Raw genomic sequence first — 23,565 nt, forward strand, 5'->3', positions numbered from 1 at the left:
TACTATACAATTCAACACAAGATGACTATTGTCGTAATATTGGGCTATATAAATAAAATTGAACTGAATTGAGGTAGCAAATAAATGCACAGTGGATATTAGGAAGCCTGCTGAATTCTACAGGGCCGCTTTAGAGACAGTTTTTGGTATTTTTTGCTCATTGGTGGTTACTATCCTGACATCACAAAGCCTTTCTGAAAATGAACACGTGTTTTAGTAAAACAGGCAAGGCAGCTGTTGGAACCACGGGTGCACACTGGTCCGATGACTTCTGGTGTCGCTCGTTGGACTTTAAACACTGAAAATGTAACCTGAAGTGGGTTGACCATAGTGACTGAGTTTACTCCGCCCGGAATAAACGGTTGGTGGGGGCGGAGTTGAGTGAGAGTTCTGATACACAAACCATAGCTAATCACAAAACATGCCCTCTAATCCACAAATCAACCCCTACTGTCGTGATAGAAAATACAGGAGTTTGATTTTGTTCTTGATGTACATTCACGGATTCAGAGAGACAGTGCCCCTCTCTAAAATCAACCCACAATGTTTTCTGTTTGTTTGTTTGTTTTTGAAAAACTACAGAATTTATAGCTTCTGGATTTGCTTTAAATTTGAATGTTTTTTAATCACATATCCTTCACAAGTCTGGCCCCATTTCAACCTCAGCTGAACAGTTATCAAACCACAATGTTTTTTTTAATTATTTTTGTGCAGTTAAAAATAATTTTCACAGGTGTGAATTCAATTGCATCTGTTGTCTTTGCAAGTATCTAACCTGGGTTTTCCCCCCCCCTTACTTTTTTACATCACTCATACCTAAGGGCAATTGGTTTCCAATGGGGGGGCTGGGGTGTGTGTGTCTTCATACAACAGGAAAGCGTAATTCACAAAGAAATCTCAAATCCCTGAAAGACTGAATAAGTTAACTTATTTTGCTCGAATCACAAAGCGAGATAAGTGTTACTGTAGAGAACGTTCATCATCAATTTATCATGGCAGCATTTTAAAATAATATTTAAAATGTGCATGGTTTAAAGGACTCTGCAGGTCAGTCATCTTCTGCTGTTTTATCCCTTTCGGGGTTAAAACAGGGGTTAATGCCTTCGACCTGGACAGGTCGCCAATCTGTCACAGGGCCACAATCACACACCCACTCACACCTATGGACACTTAGTTTAACTAATTAACCTATGAAGCCAGTGGAAGGAAGCCGGAGTCCCCGGAGAAAACCCACGCATGCACCATGCACGGGGAGAACATGCAAACTCCACGCAGAAAGGTTCCCCGTTGATGTTCTGTCTCAGGTCCCCCAGCCGGGACTTGAACCGGGGGCCTTCTTGCTGTGAGGCAAGAGCGCTAACCACTGCGCCACTGTGCAGCCACTCTCTCAAGTAACAGAGATATATCAGAATCTGTCTAGTAATTCTTCATATAATCGTTAATTACAAAACAGGATCTCTGATGCTGTGAACTCTTCTGCGTTTTCTTTACCAAAGTTAGAAACTGAATCACTTGGCATTCAAATAGAAATCTCCACAGAGACCCAGGAACATAACAGAGAGAGAGCCACAAAAGGCAGTTAAACCCTTTCACCCCTGAAGTTCATGTCATTGGAACACTAAATTGGTTGGCTGGGACCACTTGACTAACTCAAGCCTTGGAACCATGCAGCTCACATTCAGGTGGCTTGTATCGTCAGAAGTCTTTACTGCTCTGCGACAGGGATCAGTTAGACTCCTCTGGCATTTCACGTGTACAAGCTGCTGTATATAATTACTGCTGCGCCTCCGACCATGTTGACAAATGGTATTTTGTGTGACGGTGGTCCAAACACGATCTGTTTCCCGAGTGCTTCACTGACTAAAGGTCAGTCCGCTGGACTTGATCTGTGAGGTCTGTAACTCAAACTGTGTGTTACCATCTCACTTCCTTTCAGGCTTAAAAATAGACTGTTTTTCTTTATCTAGATTTTCCGGAATTTCCAGCAGAACTACTTATCAATCTGACTAAAGTTCCACGTTCCGAGGCTTTATTTGCAGAATTTCTCTCTTTTAAGTTGGTGTTTAAAATATCTCTGTTAAAAAAAAGTAAAAAAAGAAAAGAAAAAAAAACTTTCAAGAAAAGCTTTGAAGTCCCACTCCAATCATATTTTGATCTATTGTAAAAGTGTTTCCAGTATTCTTTTAATAATGATTATGTGATTATGCCGTATTTACACCACTTTAAATATCCTCTGTCGATTTCTTAAACATAGTTTTTGCAGAGCAGCAGAAGTTCATTCACCTTTGAGTGGGGGGGGGGGGGGGGCTGTTGGCATGGAGTAAGCCTGTCCTAACTTCCCATCATCCCTTTGTTTACACTCTAACCTAATATTAGTGGTGCAACAAAAATGGGGACCAATATGGGTGCTATCCAGGTGTACAGTTCTAAGCCAGATTTCAGATTGGCCCTTGTGCTATCCTATGGGGTCCAGATGACCCGCTCATTACAGTGACGTGTTCTCCCTACCATGACAAAGGTGGATAAAGGTGGAGAGGATTTCATATAATCCATGGACACCAGTGAAGATCAAAAATCATTTAGCGTATTGTCTAGTGGGTCTAGATGACCTAACTCCCAACGTTAAAGTGCCTAAGATAGCACACGGGTTAAAAGGAGGAAAACAAAGACGTACTTGGATCTAATTGTCTACAAGTGGATGCATCAGAATGGAGCGGAGCAGGAAGCTTGTGGCCTGCCACGTGTAGCACCTTTGTCACTGCTATAAACCAATTTTCCAAATGCATTTTTTTCATCTGCTCCTGATTTACAATGATTTGAATAAAGAAATAGAAACAAAATTTTAAGCTTAATTGTCTTTATATTTGTCCTCTATAGTGAGAAAACTGCCACATGAACAAAGCAGTTTCATGTTTTGCCTGAACAGAGGAGGGTCAGAGATGGGGAGGGTGTAACAGAGTTTGAGTGCAGCCAATGAAAAAGAATTGTCACCCCCCCACACACTTTTTAGACTTCAACTATAAATAATTGAAGCTTTCTCAAAAGGATAAAGCCGGTTAAGAAGATGGATAGAAGCTCGGGATGAGAATGGTCACATTAAGTAGCCATTGTGTCACTGAACACGTCACATGCCCAAAGCTGAGTCCCTGACAACCTCACCAACGTCCTTTGTTTTTTTTTCTTTTAACTCTGGCCACCCTACTAAACGCTGCAAACAGGAACTCTCTACAGTGTTAATTAGCTTGGTTCGGCTAACTCGGATAAATGACTCCAACACTGAACACCATTTGAATCGCAAATCGTTAAAATAACACTTTAAGAGTGGAAATCAACTCTGGTCTGTTTAACTCTCCAGTTTTTTCTGTGTAGACGGTCAGACAAATTTTGATCAGCAGAAGTCATTAAACTTGTTGTTGCTGGATGCATTAGGAATTTTATTATAGCCCAATGTAGTTATGCCTAGAGTTTAGTTCATTTTCTTTGTGTTTCTCATAATGACTGTTTGAACCAGCTGTTTAGGACATATCCTTGTTTTATGTAAAAATGTTATTTCTAGTGAGGTTCTGGAAATGTTATTTCTTTTTTTTTTTAAGAATTCCACAACTCTGGATGATTTCTAATGTTTTTATTTAGAGCCATAAAGTCTGCTGAGTGTTTTTCTGTTGTTTTTAGAAACATTTCCCTTTTCATAAAAGTACAAGTTCAAAGGGTTTAAAATGTTTTTTCTTAAACAGAAGTGTTAGCATTTTTATATCATTACCACAGCCAAAACAGCTGAATTTAGGCTCAGTGGACCGAGCACAAACTCATCAGTGTGCAGAATGCGCTCTAGCACACGTGTTTGCGGAGAAGTAATTGCAGAGATTGTTTGTAAACACAAATCTGCATCTCCATCACAGAGCTCCTGTGTGCAGTCATCATCAGTTCATGGACAGAAAGGCTTTAGTCCATCATGAGAAAAAAAAAAGTTTAATCTAGAGAAAATATTCAAGCATGACTAAAAGCTGTAAACTAAGGACTGGGTCAGCACTGTCATGCAATGCTGTTCATTGAACTTGTTTGTCTCTGGACATTCCCCGCTTACTTTTAGGTTTATTTTTGTCAGCTGTTGATTGGCTGGCTCTACCCCCCCAGGCACATCAGAGGTGTTTGTCACAGACCTGCTCATAAATAATACTCCCTCCCGTCCTGTTTCCTTCATGCGCGCTGACATGAGCTACACAGCAGATAAATAATCCACTGGATCAATATGTGTCGTCGTAGTTCTGAACGAGTCTTATTTCCAACCTCTCCTGGCAGACCGGCAATGGAAAGATGCAGATTTTTCCTGCAATGGACAGGTTTTAGTAGGTTGAAGTGTCTAAAATACTGAACAGTGTCATAAAAGCTCTCGACCACCTTTCACCTTCCATCAACTGCACACATAGCTAACAGTTTCCAGCTTTTTCAAATGGACCTAACAGCTCAGGTTTGAATGCAGATCTACATGACCTGTGTACACACAGGACTACAGTAATGCTCAATGTCATGCAGCATTCTCAATGATGAGGCTTTTAAGCTTCCATAGAGGGAATGAAAGGGTTCGGGCAGCAAAGTGCACCAGTGAATCAGAGGAGTCAAAAAGGTGAAAAAGCTGTCATCGACACCTAAAGAAGAAAGACAAAAAGAATATGGGAAAACTGAAACCATCCATGGTAGCAGCAGAGGTTACCGTAAACACTGCTGCACAACCGGGTTTTTCAGCACGCTGAAGAACATGTTCAACATTTGTAAAGTTTTATTAGAATAAAATAGAAAAAAAAAAAAAAAAAAAAAAAGTAAAATAGAACGGAATAGAATAGAATATCTTTATTTATACAGCACTTTTCCCAGTATCGCAAAATGCTTTACAAAAGTGCATAAAATCATATCAAAACCCAAAGAAGTAATAAAATACAAAAATAATAAAACAAAACACAGTAAAACATAGTAAAGCAAGGAATAGAATCAACTAAAAGCTCTCCTGACTAAAAACGTCTTGACCTGAGATTTAAAACACAGGAATATGTTGTCTTCACATAATGTCAGTAGACAACTAAGCTTATTGTTCTCCATGATTCTTACTCAGTTCAGATCTAGAATCTGGAGAATCCAGAGGAAAACACACTCCTTGTTTTTTTTTAGTGTATCCACCATTGACAGTAAATGAGAACTGGACTGAGCAACCCCTCCCCTCTTGTGTTCCAAATAGGAAATAACCGCTGGTCCCAAAAATCCTATAGACTTCTATACAGAAATAGACAGCTATTACTCAGTGATGATGTTTTTCAGAACAGCCATTCTTGCTCTGGTACCTTGCAAATCTTGCACGTTCTTGAAAGTCCTATTTTTTTCATGATATTTCTTGCTGTTGCACAAGGTATTGATGATGTAAACTGACCAATTAGATGTTTCAATAAAAGTAGGTGGCCTCACAGCCAGAGTCAATCAAAGCGATTGATTGACAGATTCTCCCAAGCCCGCTTATAGTGGAAGGGGTGTGGCCTTCTAACATGCTTACTCGTGATTTGATTTTTGATTGATTTGATTGGTTGCCATTGAAATGTAGAATCAGACGGACGCGGTCCAATCACGGCTTACATGGGGATGGGCATATCACTGAAAAACAGAGACAGACTTGACTTCATTTGATTTGAAACGTAAGCAAGACATCTTCCATGGGTGACATTGCACGGTATCCGTCCAGTTATATTATACAAGACAATGCTCACTACTGAAGAAATTAAATTATCTTTGAGAAAAATCCCAATTTCTCAGTGTATCTTCACTTGATGTGTTTTTTGAACACTTTTCATAGATGATTATTAGTTTGACCTATTCACTATTGACCGATTCCTGATTCCGACACTATATCACGATACTTACCCCACAGCTGGTGCTTGTTAGGATTGGAGCATCTCTTCCTAATCATGCTGAGTCCATCTTAATTCATACAAACTTTATTTATGTTTTGCCAATGTATTTTTTTTTACAGATACATCTTTACAGATACATAAATCTCTTACAAGAAAGATACAGATAAACAAAACTTTTGCAACAAATCTAACTTCATAGTTTATCCTTAAAGATGTACATTTTTTAAGGTTTTATCACATCTCATCAGTTTTAGTTATTTTTATGAATATTCCAAAAGTGTTTTTGTTTGTTTGATACAGATTAGTCAAATACAATCAGACACTGTTTGCTGCATCAGCTGTGGTTAAATAACTTGTTGCCTTCAAACTAAGTTCTGTTACAGAGACAGACTCGTAGTTTTGTTTTTTAGAGCTCAGCAAACTGTAAGAACATATAAACGGCCACATTCAGTGTCAGGAAAAAGGCAACACTTACCATTTAGCTCTCTGTTAATATAAGAATGTTCTAAACTCTTATTAAATAAATACATCATGTTTAAAATTGTAATTATTTCTCAGGGCTAAGAAGTGAAAGTTCAGTTTTTCCCCTGTCTGACACCTGCTTCCTTTGCTCAGGGTCAAGCTCCTGCCTTTCTCAGAGTTTTCTGCTCTGTTTTCGGTTCACTTTAAAGCTTCTGACACTCTGTGTCTGTGCTCATTTCTAAACCTAATTGAGTTGCAGGAAGGTGTGCTTCCTTCAGGAACCAGCAGCACAGCCTCCCACACAAACAGTGACTCCTGCTGGCCGCGCTGTGAACGGCCTCCCGCCAGCGTCCGCCCCACTCTGCTTTTGGAAGCCGTCTCTTCCTCTCTGCCCCTCTCGCATCCTCCTCTGACCACAAATGGGAGCTTTCAATTCTCCCCTGGATCGGAGTCCATGAAACGTGTGCACTTTCTAAACTTTTTTTCCCCCCCTCGTCAAGGAAGCGTCCCTGAGCTTCCTCTGTGTCTTGTGGCTGCAGCGCTTCAGCTGATTTGTTGGTCAGGACTCCTACCCCAGGCTGTCATTCGCATCAGCCATGCAGTTGTTTGGGGCTGAAAGAGAGGAGCCACCGTGGTTTGCTCAGGAAGTGAAATTACACAGGAGATGGGCGACGCTGTGTTTTGTAAAGGGAAGCGCAGGTTGCCAGTACATCGATTTGAGAAGATAACCTGTATGAGTCTTCATTATGGTCGCCACATGAACTTAAATATAGATTCCAGCAACCGCACAAGGAAACAACAGGGAAAAGGCTGAGAGTTCTCACCCACAACCAGGGAAACCTGCATCCTGTTTAATGAGGAGGTAGCCAGATTCACAGGATTGCAATGCTACACAAAGGCACGCCAACAAAGTTGTGTGTCAGTCCCAGCAATTTGTGCAGTCATTTGTTGTTGTTGTTTTCAGATTGCTCGTGGCACCCCTCTCTACACTCCCAGATTTTCAAATATCTGTTTGCAGGCAGATGTGTCAGTTCGCAACAGATGACCTAGTTTTTACTCACGCACCATCTTACCCGCATAGAAAGGCCCCTCCACATACATTACATGTCTGTGAGCGTCTGAAGTTGAGCCCTTCATCTGCAGTCATACACATACATGTGAACGGCTGTAGAAAATGTCAGATATGGACTCCTTTTTTTTTTGTGTTTAATTTTAATTATCACTGACTTTTTTTTTTTTTTTCACAGCTGCTTTACAGCTCACTGTTATTTTCTTCTTGGAATTTAATTGAAGCTGAAACGGCATGACCTATTTTGTTTGGGGAGAATGTATACTTTATCTTTGCCTCCTCCTCACATCGTGGCCCTGAGCTTAATTTGCAGCGCAGTGAGGGTTCTTTCCCAACCGTTTAACACTGTGGAGCAGTCAATTCAGCCACTGGATTACATAAATCCACACACATGTTTTTCCTTTTTATGCAGACTGCATCCAAAAAAATAAATGAATTATGCAGCTGAAAGCAAAAAATTGACGAGTCAGGCCCCCCCCCCAATAAATAAATAAATAACTAAAACATGACACTAAGAGACGGAGTGCCAGAAAGAGGCATGCTACTGAAATCGTCCTGAATGGTTGGATGCCAACAATTTATTTGGTTGCAACTATTTTGCTGCAACTTCTTGGTGTTAAACCATGCAAGCAAGCATAAAAATTGTGAGACGGATTTCATTGTTTTGGTCAAATGTTGTCGCTTAAGCCGCAATAATCACTCATTTACTGTTGCAGCATCAAATGCTTATTTTTAGACGGTCCCATAGAATCAATCCCTCTTGAACCTTGACTAATGGAAAGGTACTTTTTTGCCGTGGCTGTGTTTATGTTTGCTCCTGAATAAGCCCTTTCTAAGACCCCTTTGCCCTTTCAGATAAATCTGCTGAAAGGCAGGATGTTAGATTGAGTTAAAGCATCTCTCTATCATGCTTTAATCTGTGGATAATCTGCATCCGGTCATGTATTTTTCAGTCTGTGCTGATTATTGTTGAAAGTACAACAGTTTAATCCATTTAGTGGGCAAAACAGAAGTAGCTGTATGAGTGTTGGAAGTTCACTTTAGTCTGGAACACGCCGGCTATGTGTCTGTAACCCCGTTTTCTGCTCCGCTGGGCTGTCCGAGAACTGCAGTGTCATGAAACGCCACCGGAGTGACTCTAACACTCTTCTGTTTTATTTTACCTGATAGTATTGGAGCCAAATCTGGTGCTGTGTGAACTCAATTTTCAATCCGCTGATCTGACTGATAAATGTGTGGCTGCCAGAATGGTTTAGTCTGTGTGCATCATCTGGAGAAAACTGATGGTTGGGAATCTTTTGTTTTCCCATGCTTTTCCCAAATCATTTGTACCAGTACATCACTGGCACAAATGACTTCTTTTGGGTTCAGCCCATAATTTAAGGTGAAATTAGAAGAATTAAAATCCATGATTTCCTAAAAGAAAAAAAACCCACAGCTTTTCTCTCTTTAGGGAAAAAGAACAGTGACGAACAAAGTAGGAATGCATTCCTTAGTGTATGATGTGAGAGGTGTGGCCAACAGGCCCAGATTTAGCCAGCCCCACTATGGGATGCAGGTGGAATATCAGGGGGTGTGCTGACAGTTTGGGGTGTCAAATCCCTCCGAGCTTCAGTCAGTCCATCTATCCATATATCTATATTCTCCTTTGATCTATTTGATATGTCTATAAAGTTGTATGTATGTTTTATGTCGGCTTCACGCCTTTTAACTAGAACCAGAAAGAAGGAGCACATTACTTTAATTTTGAAGTCTTTGCACTGGCTCCCAGGATCGATTTTAAGGTTCTTTTATTAGTTTATCAAAGTTTAAATGGAACTGACCCTCGTTTCTATCAGATTTACTTTTAGTCTATGACCCTCCCACAGCCCTCAGCTCCACAGGTGCAGGTCTGCTGGTGGTCCCAAAGGTCAGAACTAAAACCCACGGCGAGGCCTCATTTCAGCACTGTGGGCCTCGCCTGTGGAACAGCCTGCCTGAGGACGTGAGGGCTTCAGCCTCTGAGGAGGTTTTTAAGAAAAAAATTAAAACACATCTTTTTAGTAAAGCTTTTACTTAGTTTTTACTTGTCCACATGTTTTTATTTGATTTAATAAACTTTTAACAACTAATTTGATTTGTTTTGATTTTAATGGTGGGATGTGTATGAGTTGGGTTTTTGTGTGTTTTATTCATTTATTTTTATTTTTATTGCTATTATTTTTTACTATGTTTATTATTTTAACTACTAAATTTTTTTATCTCATTTTTATTTTTTATTCTTTCTCTGGGAAGCACTTTGGGATGCTCTGTTGCATGAAAAGCGCTATATAAATAAAGTTGAATTTGAATGTAGAATTCTCCCACTGACACTACCCTCTGCATTTACTGGGCTTGGAAGCCGCACAAGTAGGACACTGGTGGGTGCTGTTTAGGCTGCCTTTATTATTTTAACGTCTTTTTATATTTTTGTACTATTGTCCACCTGTCTGTACGTCCATTCTTTTGTTTTTATTTTTTTTATTTTCTAATTCTCTTTTTTTGTGGTTTATTTTTGTTTCTTTGTTTAAATGCAGCCAGTGAGCCATGTCGCGCACTCAAGAACGCACGTAACTTGTAATAGAAATGAATACAATGGAAATTAATAATTAGAACGCAGCAAATTTGTCGTATTTCCTCGTGAGACGGAAACTTCTATGTAGAATGAGGATGTGTGTGTGCTGCTGAAACCGTGCGCCTGTGTGTAAGTAGAGGGAGCATGTGCAGCGCAGGTGGGAGTGAGAACCGCGCACAGGGAGTTAGGGGAACAGTAATAAAAGGTTTAACCCCAGAAGCCCTTGAAGTCTGAACACAGGACTAGCCAAAAAAAAAAGGAAATTTATACTAAAGATGAATGTGTTTAATGTGTTTATTAAAGTTCCAATCACGCACCATATTCAGAAGTTTTTTAAAAAAAAGTGCAGTGATGAGGTCATCACCGAGGTGACGCGGTTATCGTCACACCCCTAGAATTAGTACATTCCTATGTAAAAAAGGTCAAAGATCAAAGCCGTTGTGGTTAATATTCTGTCAGGAATTGAATGGACTATTGTCTCCAAGTCCAGCCTTTTAGAAGAAAATTGAGTTTACAGCCTTATTTCGTCATATGTTATACCTTTTCACCAACGTATAAGTAAAAACGTCCCCTGTTATTGTTTGTAAATCATAATTCTTAATCCTAAAAATGAATAAGTTATTACATTTTCTCACCTGCTTTTTGGCTGTACGTTTCATCATTGGAATAAAGTTGAGTCAGGTTACAGATCGGATTTGTTATGAGATGGTAAACAAGGGAGTTTTTTTCCCCTGTGTGGTTCAGAACACCTTTACTGAGTGTATTTTTTTCTATCAGAAGGTTTCATTCTCTTCACTTTTACACCTTTTACTTCTTTTCTGATGTGGTTCCGACTTGAACTAACAGAGAATAAAGTTCTACAGATTGAAATTGTTTGAAGGAAGCGGCAATCACAGATGTGAGAAAGAAGGAATGTAAAGACGATACTATGAATCTGTTAGCTTTGACAACCAGTTGTTTTGCGGCTTTTAACTTTGTCCTGCATTCTATGATGAGTACATTTCTGCTTTTCATAGACATGAGCTGACTATATCAACTCAACAAGGTGTCATAATTGATTTTGCTTGATAATTCAAAGTCTCCATCAGACCTTATAATGACTAGATTTCACTACAGTTTAAATGATATTTGTGGATAGTTTTTGTAAACAACAACCAAGTCATGGGGCAGTTGCAAGCAGTGATTTGTCCCAGGATTGTGCTCCTTCACATCCTCCACTTGTCCATGCTGCAGAACTGTTAATCAGTGTTGGATGTTGTTTGAATCGTGAGAACATTTGGATCGTGTTCTTGTACATCCTTTGTCTGCCAGGAGCATCAGATCAATCCACTATTTTCATCCTCGTCACATTGAAGCGCATGTAGTGATGCTGCGTTATCATTGTGACTGACAGAGCAGATGCGCCAGAGCCCGTTTCATCCTACAGATCTGTGCGTTCGCTTGTTCCATTCTTTGGCAGGTGATGTGTGTAAATAGTTCCTGTTGTTCTGTCGCTCTTTTGTTCCAGCTCCTCTAACAAAGGTGCAGATCTGATGCCCTGAAAAAACCTGCCTCTGCTGCTATCACTTTACTCTGAGCGGGGACGACAGAGCCTGATCTCTGTCAGGGCGTTAGGCAGGAGCACAGCAAGAGTCCCCCGAAGCCCTCAGCCCACCCGCCAGATCAGGTCTGACACAATGGCAATGCCACAGCGGGTGGTGCTCTCAGACTCCTTCATAGATGTGGCAGGCGGGTGATCATCAGCACTCTGGCTGTTGTCTGGTCATACGCAGACAGTGTGAAATGTTACGGCATCACAGAATGCTCACCAAATGATCATTTGCCGGTCCATCAGGAGTGTTTGACATACGGATGGGTGGGAAATGGGTGCTGCAGTCACTGCTAAATTTAAGATGCAACCTCAGTGTCCTCGGGGCGCAGGCTAAATAAAATCAAGGCAAACAGAAGTGGGAACATCACGTCTGCGGCACATATAGCCCCTTTAAAGTTTCTATTGTTGTCTCTGAAAGGCTGAACAAAAAAACTATGAGGCAATCATAAAGCATGCAGGGAAGCAATTTCTCTCTCTTATTCAAGTGAAAAATTATTCCATGCTGTTACAAAAGACTCTCTAACAAGGTGCTTTAAACTCTGTGGCAGTGGGTTGCTGCGGGGTGTCGCAGAGTGGATAAGTTATAAATGAAGCTTAAACTCAAAAGCCTCTTTCTGGTAATAGCAGCATTCCGCTCCTTCTGCAGGGAGCTTTTGATGTGGAGCCGAGATTACCTATGCTAAATTGTCCGCTTCTCTGTGTCAAAGTCAGAGCACAGGCATAATAAGAGGAGGCTGTCAACACGAGCACCTTTCTGAAGAACTAGTTTGTTTTCTTCCTTCTGAGTTCAGCCCGTTTGTACATGCCGTCTTTGACCGCTGTATGCTATTATGATAAGGATCAGGACTTAATGTGACAGCCGAGCAATACCAAACCATCGAGGAATGTCCTCTTTCATCTGAGCCTAATCCATCAGCTGAGGAAGCATGAGGTGCCAAAGACTCCACGAGCTCAGGCCCAGCTGCTCTCTGGAGAGCGCTTGTGCACGGCGGACACATTCTCACATTGAATGTGCTGATCCCTCCGAGTTAATGAGCCTTACTGTTTGGGTTTCCATTATCAGCCCACTCCAAACGGAGCCAGCGCCAGCAGAAGTCATGCTTCATAAAGCTTGGACGCTCGTTGAAACAGAGTGGTCAGTAAACAGAACTCCGTCTCAATAAATGAGTTTACCAGATCATTGGCTGGAATCATTTTGCATGTAATGTGATGATATCAAGTTTGCAACACCAAGTCTGTTTACTAGAAGGAAGAGAACAGACTGTGCTTCATAAGGAAAGTGAGATACTCTTGCAGATCTTGTAAAAGTATTTGAAGGAGATGTATTTGCAGTCATCTGACGGAGCAGCAGCCCAAAGAAACTGAGACCTGAAGCTAACTGAGCAAAATATAATGCTTAGGTTATGAAAGATGATGAATAAAACTCCACATTCTCTAAATGAGGGTCTCCATTCTAAAGTGTTTATATATATTTATACCATGGTCCAGGTGAATACTCGATTGTGCAGAAAAAATTCAGACAGGACAAAGACTCTCAAAAAACACACAAACCCTTCAGTAGATGACATAACCTCCCGAATTAGTTTTGTTGCAAAATCCACCTATTTCTGCTTTAAAAACCCAGCTACATCAAAAAGAAGGCTTGACAATGAGTGGCCTTCTATCAACTGTATTGAGCAGCTTCTTTATGGAAGACCTGGAACAAACAACAACAAAACAGCACCAACACATTTATACTACCATTGTGAAAAACATATTTGAATTTAAAACTGGAAAAAGTATTGGTCCTCTGAGTGCATTAACCTTCATGGACATAAAGAGGACAGGCAGCATGAAAAAAAACACTATCTAGGAAACTCGCACACACCTCAGAGCCTGCTATAGTCATCTTAACCTCCCATGGCAATATTATTTAGGAAATACAGCTCAAGTCTTGTGGAAAAGCTCATGTTGGATAAACAGTACAAACAACCGTTACAAGAAAAAGTAGAAACACAAATGTAAGAAGATGACTCACTGAAACACTAAAAAAGTAGACCAATTCAGCCATACCAAATCACAGCATTATGAACAATCACATCATGAACTTGAACAGAAACAACTTTGTTTTTGACCTTTTGCGTTTATGTCAAAACTTTTGGACAGGGGTCCCCAAATCCAGGCCTCGAGGGCCGGTGTCCTACATGTTTTCCATCCAACCTGCCACTGAAGCTCCTTATTGGCTAAACACACCTGATCACGGTAATCAGCAGCAAATACAAAATGGACATGAACTGCACACTAACCAATTTCATGCTTCCCTTTGTTATTATTAAATATAAAGAAAAAGCACTGCACTTCAATAAATGTACTATGTTTTGGGCCACCCCAATCTTAAAATATTAACTGTTTTTATTTACTAAACACCTTAAAGTTAAATCTTCTTTCTCTTTCGGCTTTTCCCATCAGGGGTCGCCACAGCGAATCATCCTTTTCCACCTCACTCTATCATGGACATCTTCTACCCTAACATTAGCCAACTTCATGTCCTCTGTTAAGACATCCATGTATCTCCTCTTTGGCCGTCCTCTTGCCCTCCTGCCAGGCAGCTCCATCTCCAACATCCTTCTACCAATATATCCACTATCCCTCCTCTGAACATGTCCAAACCATCTCAGTCTGGCTTCTCTGACTTTGTCGCTAACACAGGCAACATGAGCCGTCCCTCTGATGTACTCGTTCCTTATCCTGTCTAACCTGGTCACTCCTAAGGAGAACCTCAACATCTTCATCTCCGCTACCTCCATCTCAGCCTCTTGTCTCTGTCTCACTGCTACCGTCTCTAACCCATAGAGCAGAGCTGGTCTCACCACTGTCTTGTACACCTTTCCTTTGAGTCTTGCTGGCACTCTTCTGTCACACAACACTCCTGACACTTTCCTCCAACCGCTCCAACCTGCCTGCACTCGCCTCTTCACCTCTTTTCCACACTCCCCATCACACTGAACTGTTGACCCCAAGTACTTAAACTCCTGCACCTTCTTCACCTCAGCCCCCTGTAACCTAACGCTTCTACCTTGATCCCTCTCGTTCAGACACATGTATTCTGTCTTACTACGACTGACCTTCATGCCTCTTCTTTCCAGAGCAAACCTCCACCTCTCTAGCTGTTCCTCCACCTGCTCTCTACTCTCACTGCAAATTACAATGTCATCCGCAAACATCATTGTCCAGGGAGATTCCTGTCTTACCTCATCTGTCAGCCTGTCCATCAGCATAGCAAACAAATAATGAACTTTTAATCGACCTTCATTAGATTCGGGGCCAATTCTGTTTCTTTCATTTGAGAGTTATTAAATATTCTATACCAGGTGTGCCCAATTCCAGACCTTGAGGGCAGGTGTCCTACATTTTTTCAACCAACCAGCCATTGAGGGACCTGATTAGCTAAACACACAGGTAATCAGCAGCAGATAAGGCAGGGTTTCTGGAAAACATGTAGGACACCGGCCCTTGAGGCCTTGATTTGGGCATCCCTGTTTTTTTACCCCTGTCGACCCCTTATTACTTGCTGCTTTGAAAATAAATTCCATACTTTTTCTTTGTCTAAAGTTTTATGTCTTGGGACATACAATTCAATTCAATTCAATTTTATTTGTATAGCCCAAAATCACAACAACAGTCGTCTCGATGGGCTTCGAAGTGAAACATGAACTCAAAAGGATCATGAATACAAAGAGTTTAATAAGAAAATACTAAAATGAACTAACAAACTAACTAAGCTATACTGGCATCCCTCCCCTTAGACCCCCCTTCGCGGTAAGGAAAAACTCCTAAAAAAACGGATTCCGGAAAAAATGAAGAAACCTCAGGGGTGCCCACATGAAGGAGGGATCCTCCCCCAGGACAAACAGGCGATTTACCAGAACTCTTAGAGAAGAATTAACTTATCTAAATCTACAACTACATATATAAAGTCCAGCAGACGAGTTTCATCCAGCCGTGGTTGGGGGGACAGTCAGGGGCGCGAATCGAGCCAGAGACAGGATTCACAGCCATACAAGCAATTTATCGTTGTGATTAAAAGTAATCATTCTTTACAACAACAAAAAACTCTACCTACATAAACTGCAGTTTAAAAACTTTACTGTTGTGGAGCTTGAAAATGTTTAACATAATTTCAAGGCTAAAACCCGCAAACTGTGACCTTTGAGAGGTGATTTGTCCCATTCATCTTTGTGACATGCATACGCGGTATCGGAACAATTTACAGACAGTCACTCTGCTGTGAGACTTTTATTTAACGAGCGGTAAACATCAGAGACTGTCGTCTGCCTTCCCAAGAGTGGACGTTTCAGCAAGTTCACCCCAAGGTCAGATCGTGCAATGCTCTGAGAAAATCTAAAAACCCAAGAGCGACATAAATGCTTGATGATCCACATTTTTTTAGTTCCTTTTTAACCATCTTTTGGTTCTGCCAAGCACTTAAAAACGTTTTTTTCTTGTTCACACACAAACATCCACCCAGTTCTGCTTCTTATACATGCTTGCATTCTTTATACTCTTGACAACATTGTTTCTGTGGGGTGTCTGTCACTGGCTTTGCATTCTAAAGTTCAAAAAATTAAAAGAACCAAACAGAAAATGGTTAATTATTTCTACACAGTTATAAAAGAAAGGCACTTAAAGAAAATATTCCGGTGCTCCATTGGTTTAGTCTAAAACTACTCCATATCTATGTCAATTAATAATTAAACAAGACAAAAAAACATTAACTCCAGGTTATTGAAGTCATATAATATAAGCCTGGACGTTATTTGGTGTGGAGTGTTTCAGCACTTTGGCTTGTTTTTTTTAAATAATGGAAGAGTTTAAGACTGTGTATGTTGCTGCCACTACAAGGCTTCGTTCATTTAATTTTAATGCCCTTAAAGTTTAACATGATATTTTATTTAGCCTTTTATTTAAAACCTTGGAACTATAACAGAATCAGTTTTTGAATGAAACCAAACTGAGTGAAGAAACCTGAAAAATCTTCGTGGCATCCATGTGGTTCTTGGTGCTCAGTGTGTTGTTCTTCAAGATCAAGAAAAAGTATTTGCTCACATTCCTTCACATTCAACTGGATATCCATTTACCGGATCCATCCATTTTCTTGACCCGCTATGTATTTCAGGGTCACAGGGGGTGGCGGCGCCTGTTCCGGCCACTGTTGGGTGAAGGCGGGGTACACCGTGGACAGGTCGCCAGTCCATCGCAGGGCAGAACTGGATATTTTGAGATTGAATTTTTTTAATCCACCTTATTCATTAAAAAAAGTTTACACTGACCCATATTTAAAAAGAAATGAATCTGGATCTCCAAACCATGTATCAAAATTATGATGTGGAGAAGCTTTGAAGGTACTTCACCATCGGAATTAAAGCAGATAATAAAGCTGCAAGTTGTCTTCATGGACGTTTGGGATCACTAAAAGTACCATACCTAAGCAGAGAGGATTTTATTTTTATTTCTTTTTTGTAACCAAATACATTTTCAACACTTCTGGTGATCATCTTCCATAAATATCTGAGAATTGTTTATTTCACAAAGGAGCTCAAACAGTTTTGGCATGAGTTTGGTCTACACTCTTCATGAAAAACAAAGCCTCTGCAACTGTCAAACAGGAAATGGTTATCAATGACAATTATTTAAATTAATTTTCTTTTCCCCTCAGCAAAACCAAACTTTATTAGAGCTATAATTATTAGAGAATAAAGCTTTTTATTAAAATAAATAGATGAATAAAAGAACATCATGCAGCTCTTTTGTCTTGAGTTATAAGTCAAAAGAAAAAATAGTCTAAAGGTTAAATGAAAGTAAACTTTACACATTCAATAATGACATGCATTCTTATAGGCTGAACACAAAACATGTTTTTTCACATGTGTTAATCCTCTATTGATGTTTCATATTTCTTTATGTGAGGGAATAAAGCCCAGATAATTTAGTTCCAAACCAGACATTTGGACGACTCCCCGATGTCGCAATTAGGAGCAGCTCAAAGGTCAGCTCAGATTTTAGTCCAGGATGGGATATTGAAAATCAAATCCACTGCGTAGATCCAGATTGAGAGAAAGTCTTCAGAGTGTCCCTGGGTTCCAAGACGCTTCGAGCTCAGATCTCCTGGGTGTCTGAAAAGGACACGCACGCACCTGTGATGGGATCGTGCTGCAAGCCCTTCCATCACCGGGGATGGGGGTTCTCCGGCTCTGAGGATGATTGGCAGAAAATGTCAGGCACAACACAGCAGCTCACACAGACACACAGCAGGCGGATGTCAGAGACAGCGTGATAAGGAGGAGGGCCGGTTTACCAGGAAAGAAAGGATGAGACATCTTCAGAGAGTTATGTCACGCTCTTTGAGGGCCTGTTTAGGCTCCAGCACAGCTCTAAACTGAGGTATTTGGGTGCCAAGTTTATCTGGATAACCATCTTGTGACCTATTTCCCCAACATACAAGCCCTCAAAGAGCACTATTTTTATGTCTTTTGTTTTTGCTATCATTATTTTAGAATGCAGGGATCAGTGAAGGTCACAGCTCTTTCTTCCCCTGTGTGTGAGTTGCACAGAGGAGAATCTGAACCAGAGTCAGATATCCCAGAGGACAAAGCCAAGCTGAGAATCAGCCACTGCATGTTAATCGCACTGAATGTGTTCTGTTTGACCTCAAGACCGGCTTCATTTCTTTACGTGAAAATCCTGTTTTTTGAAAATCTTTGGACTTGAAGTGCGACTTTAAACTGAGTTCTTAGAACCCGTCCCACAAAAGACTTATTTCAGTTCTATACAACCGGCTGACAAACCTAAAAACTTATTGTGTGGCCCAGCTTAGAACAGTGTGGGAGGGGGATCTGAACATGTCCATATCTCCAGAAACCTGGAATTTAATGCTGAGACAAGTGAACTCTTCGTCTCTCTGTGCTCGCCACTGTCTAATCCAGTTTAAAGTTTTGCACAGGTCACACATCTCCAAGTCTAAACTATCTCACATCTACCCTAATATCAGTCCCTACTGTGATAAATGCAAAACGGGGGTAGCCACACTTATTCACATGTACTGGTCTTGTCCATCCCTCAGCGGGTTTTGGGTGGCAGTGTTTCAAACTCTATCCTGGATACTCAAAGTCTCGCTGCACCAAACCCTCTGACTGCTCTGTTTGGGGTCACTGGTGAGGGGTTGATTCTAACCCGAGAAAAACAACAAACTCTGTCTTTTGCCTCCCTCTTGGCTAGACGGGCAGTCCTGGTTAGGTGGAAGAATGCTGCACCCCCGACTCACAAACAATGGTTGGCAGAGACCATGTCTTGTTTGCAACTCGAGAAGATCAGGTTCTCACTCAACCATAAGAGCAGGAACTTTCAGGAGATGTGGGGCCCTTTTCTGGAGACATTTCAGCAGATTTGGGAACGAGGCAATCAGGGTGCTTTACCGTGTCGAACCTAGACCGGCTTTAAACCCATTTTGTGGTGCCAGTGTGGTACCCAGCTAAAGAGTGGGCAGTGACAGAAGGGGAGGGGGGAGGGTAAGGGTTGTTTTAGTTTGTTTATTTTTGTTTCTTGTTCTGTCTTGATGCCGTTGGCTTTACTTTATTTTATTATTTTTATACATTTTATTATTTCTTTTTATGTTTATTCCAATTCTTATTGTTGTTTTTAGTTCTGTCAAGTGCTGCGGTTTACTACTGTGACTTTGCACTATGTATGTCTTTATGTTCTGGAAAAGTCAAATAAAAAGATTTTGAACTTAAACTGAGTTCTTCTGTTTGTCTGCTTCTCAGGGTGGCGCTCCCCAGGCTCATCCGGAAGATGAACTGGAGCGCCTGACCAAGAAGATGCTGTTTGACATGGACAACCCACCATCTGAGGAGTATTTTGGTAAGATAGTTAAACTCGTTGCGCTGCCCTTAACATAACAGTTCACAGATATAAAAAAAAAACAACCTCCAGGTGTCTGAAAATCCATAATCGCAGGAAATGATGTGTCTTTGGCCTTTTTTTCTTTTTCTTTTTCAGTATTTGGTTGATTCCAAAAACATTTTAACCCCACACATCCAGCTGCTCAACAGGAAACGTTCTGTTTCTTATTCTGTTTCTTATTCTGATTGTGTTTTAGAACTGTGTAACCAGGAAATGACCTTTTGATCCAGCTCACACAGAGTGCACCTGTTTTGTAGGAGCTTTTTTTTTCTCAAACTTTTATTTGTTTTAACAGACAATGCAGGTCAGGTGAATCTATTGACGGTGTCAAATCCTTTATCCTTTATCTTTAAGCTTTTAGCAGCATAAATCTTCTCCTGAGATCCAGGTATATAGACCATTGACCAAATGAGGACAAGGACATAACTGATGTTACTTTACTGACCAGACTGGATCTACTTCTAATTTATGTAAAATAAGCTAAACAAATCTTTATATTTTCTCTTAATCCTGTCTTTTTTGATCATTTTTAATGACCTTGGAATTTACCTTAGCTCACTATCCAGGATCTGACAGAAAGAAATAGGTACATTTCATGTATATATTTAAAATCCTCCTTTGGTTTCATATTGATGCTGAATCAAAGCTAAATATTTCTGCTATGAATGAAGCTGTGGTCAGCAGCCTCACCATAGTGGTTTTGCATGAAACAAAAGGTCATTTTTGCAAACATCTAATAGAAGCAAATGTGTCGGAGTCAAGGCTCACACACACCAGGGGTAATTTAGTGGGGGTGCAGGTACAATTTTCTTTTTCTACTTGTTAAGCACGACCCTGGTGGACAGGTGCAAATGTGGTTGGGAGGCAAAGAAAGTATGATGGAAAAAATGAACTTAGAATCTCTTTTACTAGAGTGCATACATAAGATAAAGCAGACAAAGTGTTCAGAAGAGAGCCGTTAAACATGGGATAAGATGCTTGATTTTCAAAATAAAAGGCCTGTTGGGGCTCTCACAGGAATAGACTGTACTTTAGGGATAAAAGGCTAAAAAAACTACAGTCAGGACCATAAATATTAGGACAGAGACACATTTTTTTCTAATTCAGTTTCTGTACATTACCACAGTGAATTTTAAATAAAACGACTCAGATGCCATTGAAGTGCAGACTTTCAGCTTTTATTCCATGGGTTGAACAAAAAGATTGCATAAAAATGTGAAAAACTTAAGCACTTTTTAAACACAATCCCTTCATTTCATGGGCTGGTAAGTAATTGGACAATTGACTTCCATGCTATTGCATGGGCAGGTGTGGGCAATTCCCTTGTTATGTCATTATGAGTGAAGCAGATAAAAGGCCTGGAGTTGATTAGAGGACTCGTGCTGCATTTGGAAGATTTTGCTGTGAAAAGGCAACATGCGGTCAGAAGGAGGTCCCCATGCAGGTGAAAGGAGCCATCATTAAGCTGAGAAAACAGAAAAAAAACATGTGAGAAATTGCTACAGTAATAGGAGTGGCAAAATCCACAGTGTGGTACATCCTGAGAAAGAAAGAAAGCACTGGTGAACTCAGCAACGCAAAAAGACCTGGACGTCCACGGAAGACAACAGTGGTGGATGATGGCAGAATCATTTCCATGGTGAAGAGGAACCCGTTCACAACAGCCAACCAAGTGAACAACACTCTCCAGGAGGTAGACGTATCAATATCCAAGTCTAGCATAAAAAGAAGACTGCATGAAAGTAGATACAGAGAGTACACTGCAAGATGCAAGCCACTCAGAAGCCTCAAGAATAGGAAGGCTAGATTGGACTTTGCTAAAAAGCATCTAAAAAAGCCAGCACAGTTCTGGAAAAACATTCTTTGGACAGATGAAACCAAAATCAACCTCTACCAGAATGATGGCAAGAGAAAAGTATGGAGAGGGCGTGGAGAAGCTCCTGATCCAAAGCACACTACATCATCAGTAGAACACTGTGGAGGCAGTGTGATGGTCTGGGCGTGCATGGCTGCTAGTGGCACCGGGACACTAGTGTTTATTGATGACGTGACACAGGACAGAAGCAGCCCAATGAATTCTGAGGTGTTCAGAGACATACTGTCTGTGCAGATCCAGGTGAATGCAGCCAAACTGATTGGGCGGCGTTTCATAATACAGATGGACAACGAGCCAAAACATACCGCCAAAGCAACTCAGGAATTTATTAAAGCCAAGAAGTGGAATATTCTGGAATGGCCAGGACAGTCACCTGATCTTAACCCAATTGAGCAGCATTTCACTTGTTGAAGACTAAACTTCAGACAGAAACGCCCACAAACAAACAGCAAATGAAAACCGCTGCAGTAAAGGCCTGGCAGAGCATTCAGAAGGAGAAACCCAGCATCTGGTGATGTCCATGAGTTCAAGACTTCAGGCTGTCATTGCCAACAAAGGCTTTTCAACCAAATATTAGTAATGACCATTTTGTTTTCAGTTATTTCATTACTTACAAGCCCATGAAATGAAGGGATTGTGTTTATAAAATGCTTTAGTTTTTCACATTTTCATGCAATCTTTTTGTTCAACCCATGGAATAAAAGCTGAAAGTCTGCACTTCAATGGCATCTGAGTTGTTTTATTTAAAATTCCCTGTGGTAATGTACAGAAACAAAGTTAGAGAGAATTTGTCTCTGTCCAAACATTTATGGTCCTAACTGTAAATCCACCTTAAAAATCAGGCTAAGATATGAGATTTTTATCTTGCTCAATCTTTGTTCATTTTAATCGCTTCTCCAATATTGTCTCCTCTTTTAAATTGAATGCTCTTGACTGAATTTTCCTCTCACCTGAATGGAAAAAAGAAAAAGAAATGTAACTGCCAAGATTAGACAAAACGCACATTTTAATGCTATTTTGCAAAATAGGATTGAGAAGGCGAGGGCTGCCTGCGTTTGTATTTGATTTTGATTTTTCCGCCCTCTGCACACTCAGCTGTCGGAGAGTGCCAGCCCTCTGCCGCTCTCTCTTCTTTAGCCTTTAATCCCCTTTGCCCTGGAATTAGTTCCCATGCCCATTAGAAACCTCATTCAGTGCATTCAGTGGGGCTGTGCAGAAGCTTTATATCAGCGCATAATCACACATCGCGCCATGATGGCATGTGTAGGTGTATTATAGCTACAGGGATGTGTATTTAACTGGTATTAAAGGATATACAGCATCACGTTGGTGCGCACTCATGTAAAGACCTTAATTGGTTCACATTAGACGGAGGTCAAATGGATCTCCTGGCTTGAGTTTTAGTTGTTTTACAGGGGAATGGTCTTGCTGGCCTAATTCTTGGGTCAACCTGCGAAAAACAGACTTTGCATGAACTCCGTGTGCGTGCAGATGTTTGTCAGCTGTGAGGCTGACTGGCCGCTAAAGCGAGGACACGGGCCACATGTTGCCGGAGCAAGTTAGGGATGCGCAGCTGACAGCAGCTGGCTGCTTCCAGAACGCCGAGGGAGGCGAGGGAGGGAAGGGAGGTCATCTCCTGGTGAGCTAGGCTACGGACGAATCAGCAGAGAGATGGAGTGGCGACTTAGGTGACTGCTGGGACTCATTAGGAGGGAGTTCAAGGCACACGCCGCTATCAAATCCTCAGAGTCCCTCTCCTCCCCCGCTGAATAATGTTCAGAAAAGTCGCCACAGTTTGGTTAAAAGCAAATTCTGCCTGGCTTCTTTCTTACTGTATATTCATGGCTGTGGGAAGATCAGTCCCAGAGCATGAGACTTTTGTAATTACAAAGAATCTAATGGCACGCAGGCCTCTTCTTCTTTTTTAATGGGTACAGGGGGATGCAGGGATCGCAGTTGTTGAAACCCTAAGGCTAGTAATTAACAAGATTAATCAAAGTGGGGCTGCGATCTCTGGCGCACCACTGGACTGGATCATTGTCTTCCTCTTGCAAACTTTTATTGGTGTCACTAATGTCTTTGATGAGCTGCTAATCTGAAGCAGCCATAGTAAGTCTTCACTGGTCCAGAGGGGGTTAATTG

At 40.9% G+C, this 23,565-nt stretch overlaps 1 protein-coding gene across 1 annotated transcript in view; it reads left to right on the plus strand.

The window, feature by feature from the left end:
* The window catches only part of LOC101167359 (lipoma-preferred partner homolog), a 99,787-nt gene that overhangs the window by 36,390 nt on the left and 39,832 nt on the right, over positions 1–23,565 (plus strand). The window contains exon 4 of the mRNA XM_023954483.1: positions 19,409–19,505. Within this exon, the coding sequence (XP_023810251.1) occupies positions 19,409–19,505 (97 nt within the window). The remainder of the gene's footprint in view (positions 1–19,408; positions 19,506–23,565) is intronic.

Source organism: Oryzias latipes, chromosome 4 (genome assembly GCF_002234675.1).
Source record: "Oryzias latipes chromosome 4, ASM223467v1".
Classification (NCBI taxonomy): Eukaryota; Metazoa; Chordata; class Actinopteri; order Beloniformes; family Adrianichthyidae; genus Oryzias; species Oryzias latipes.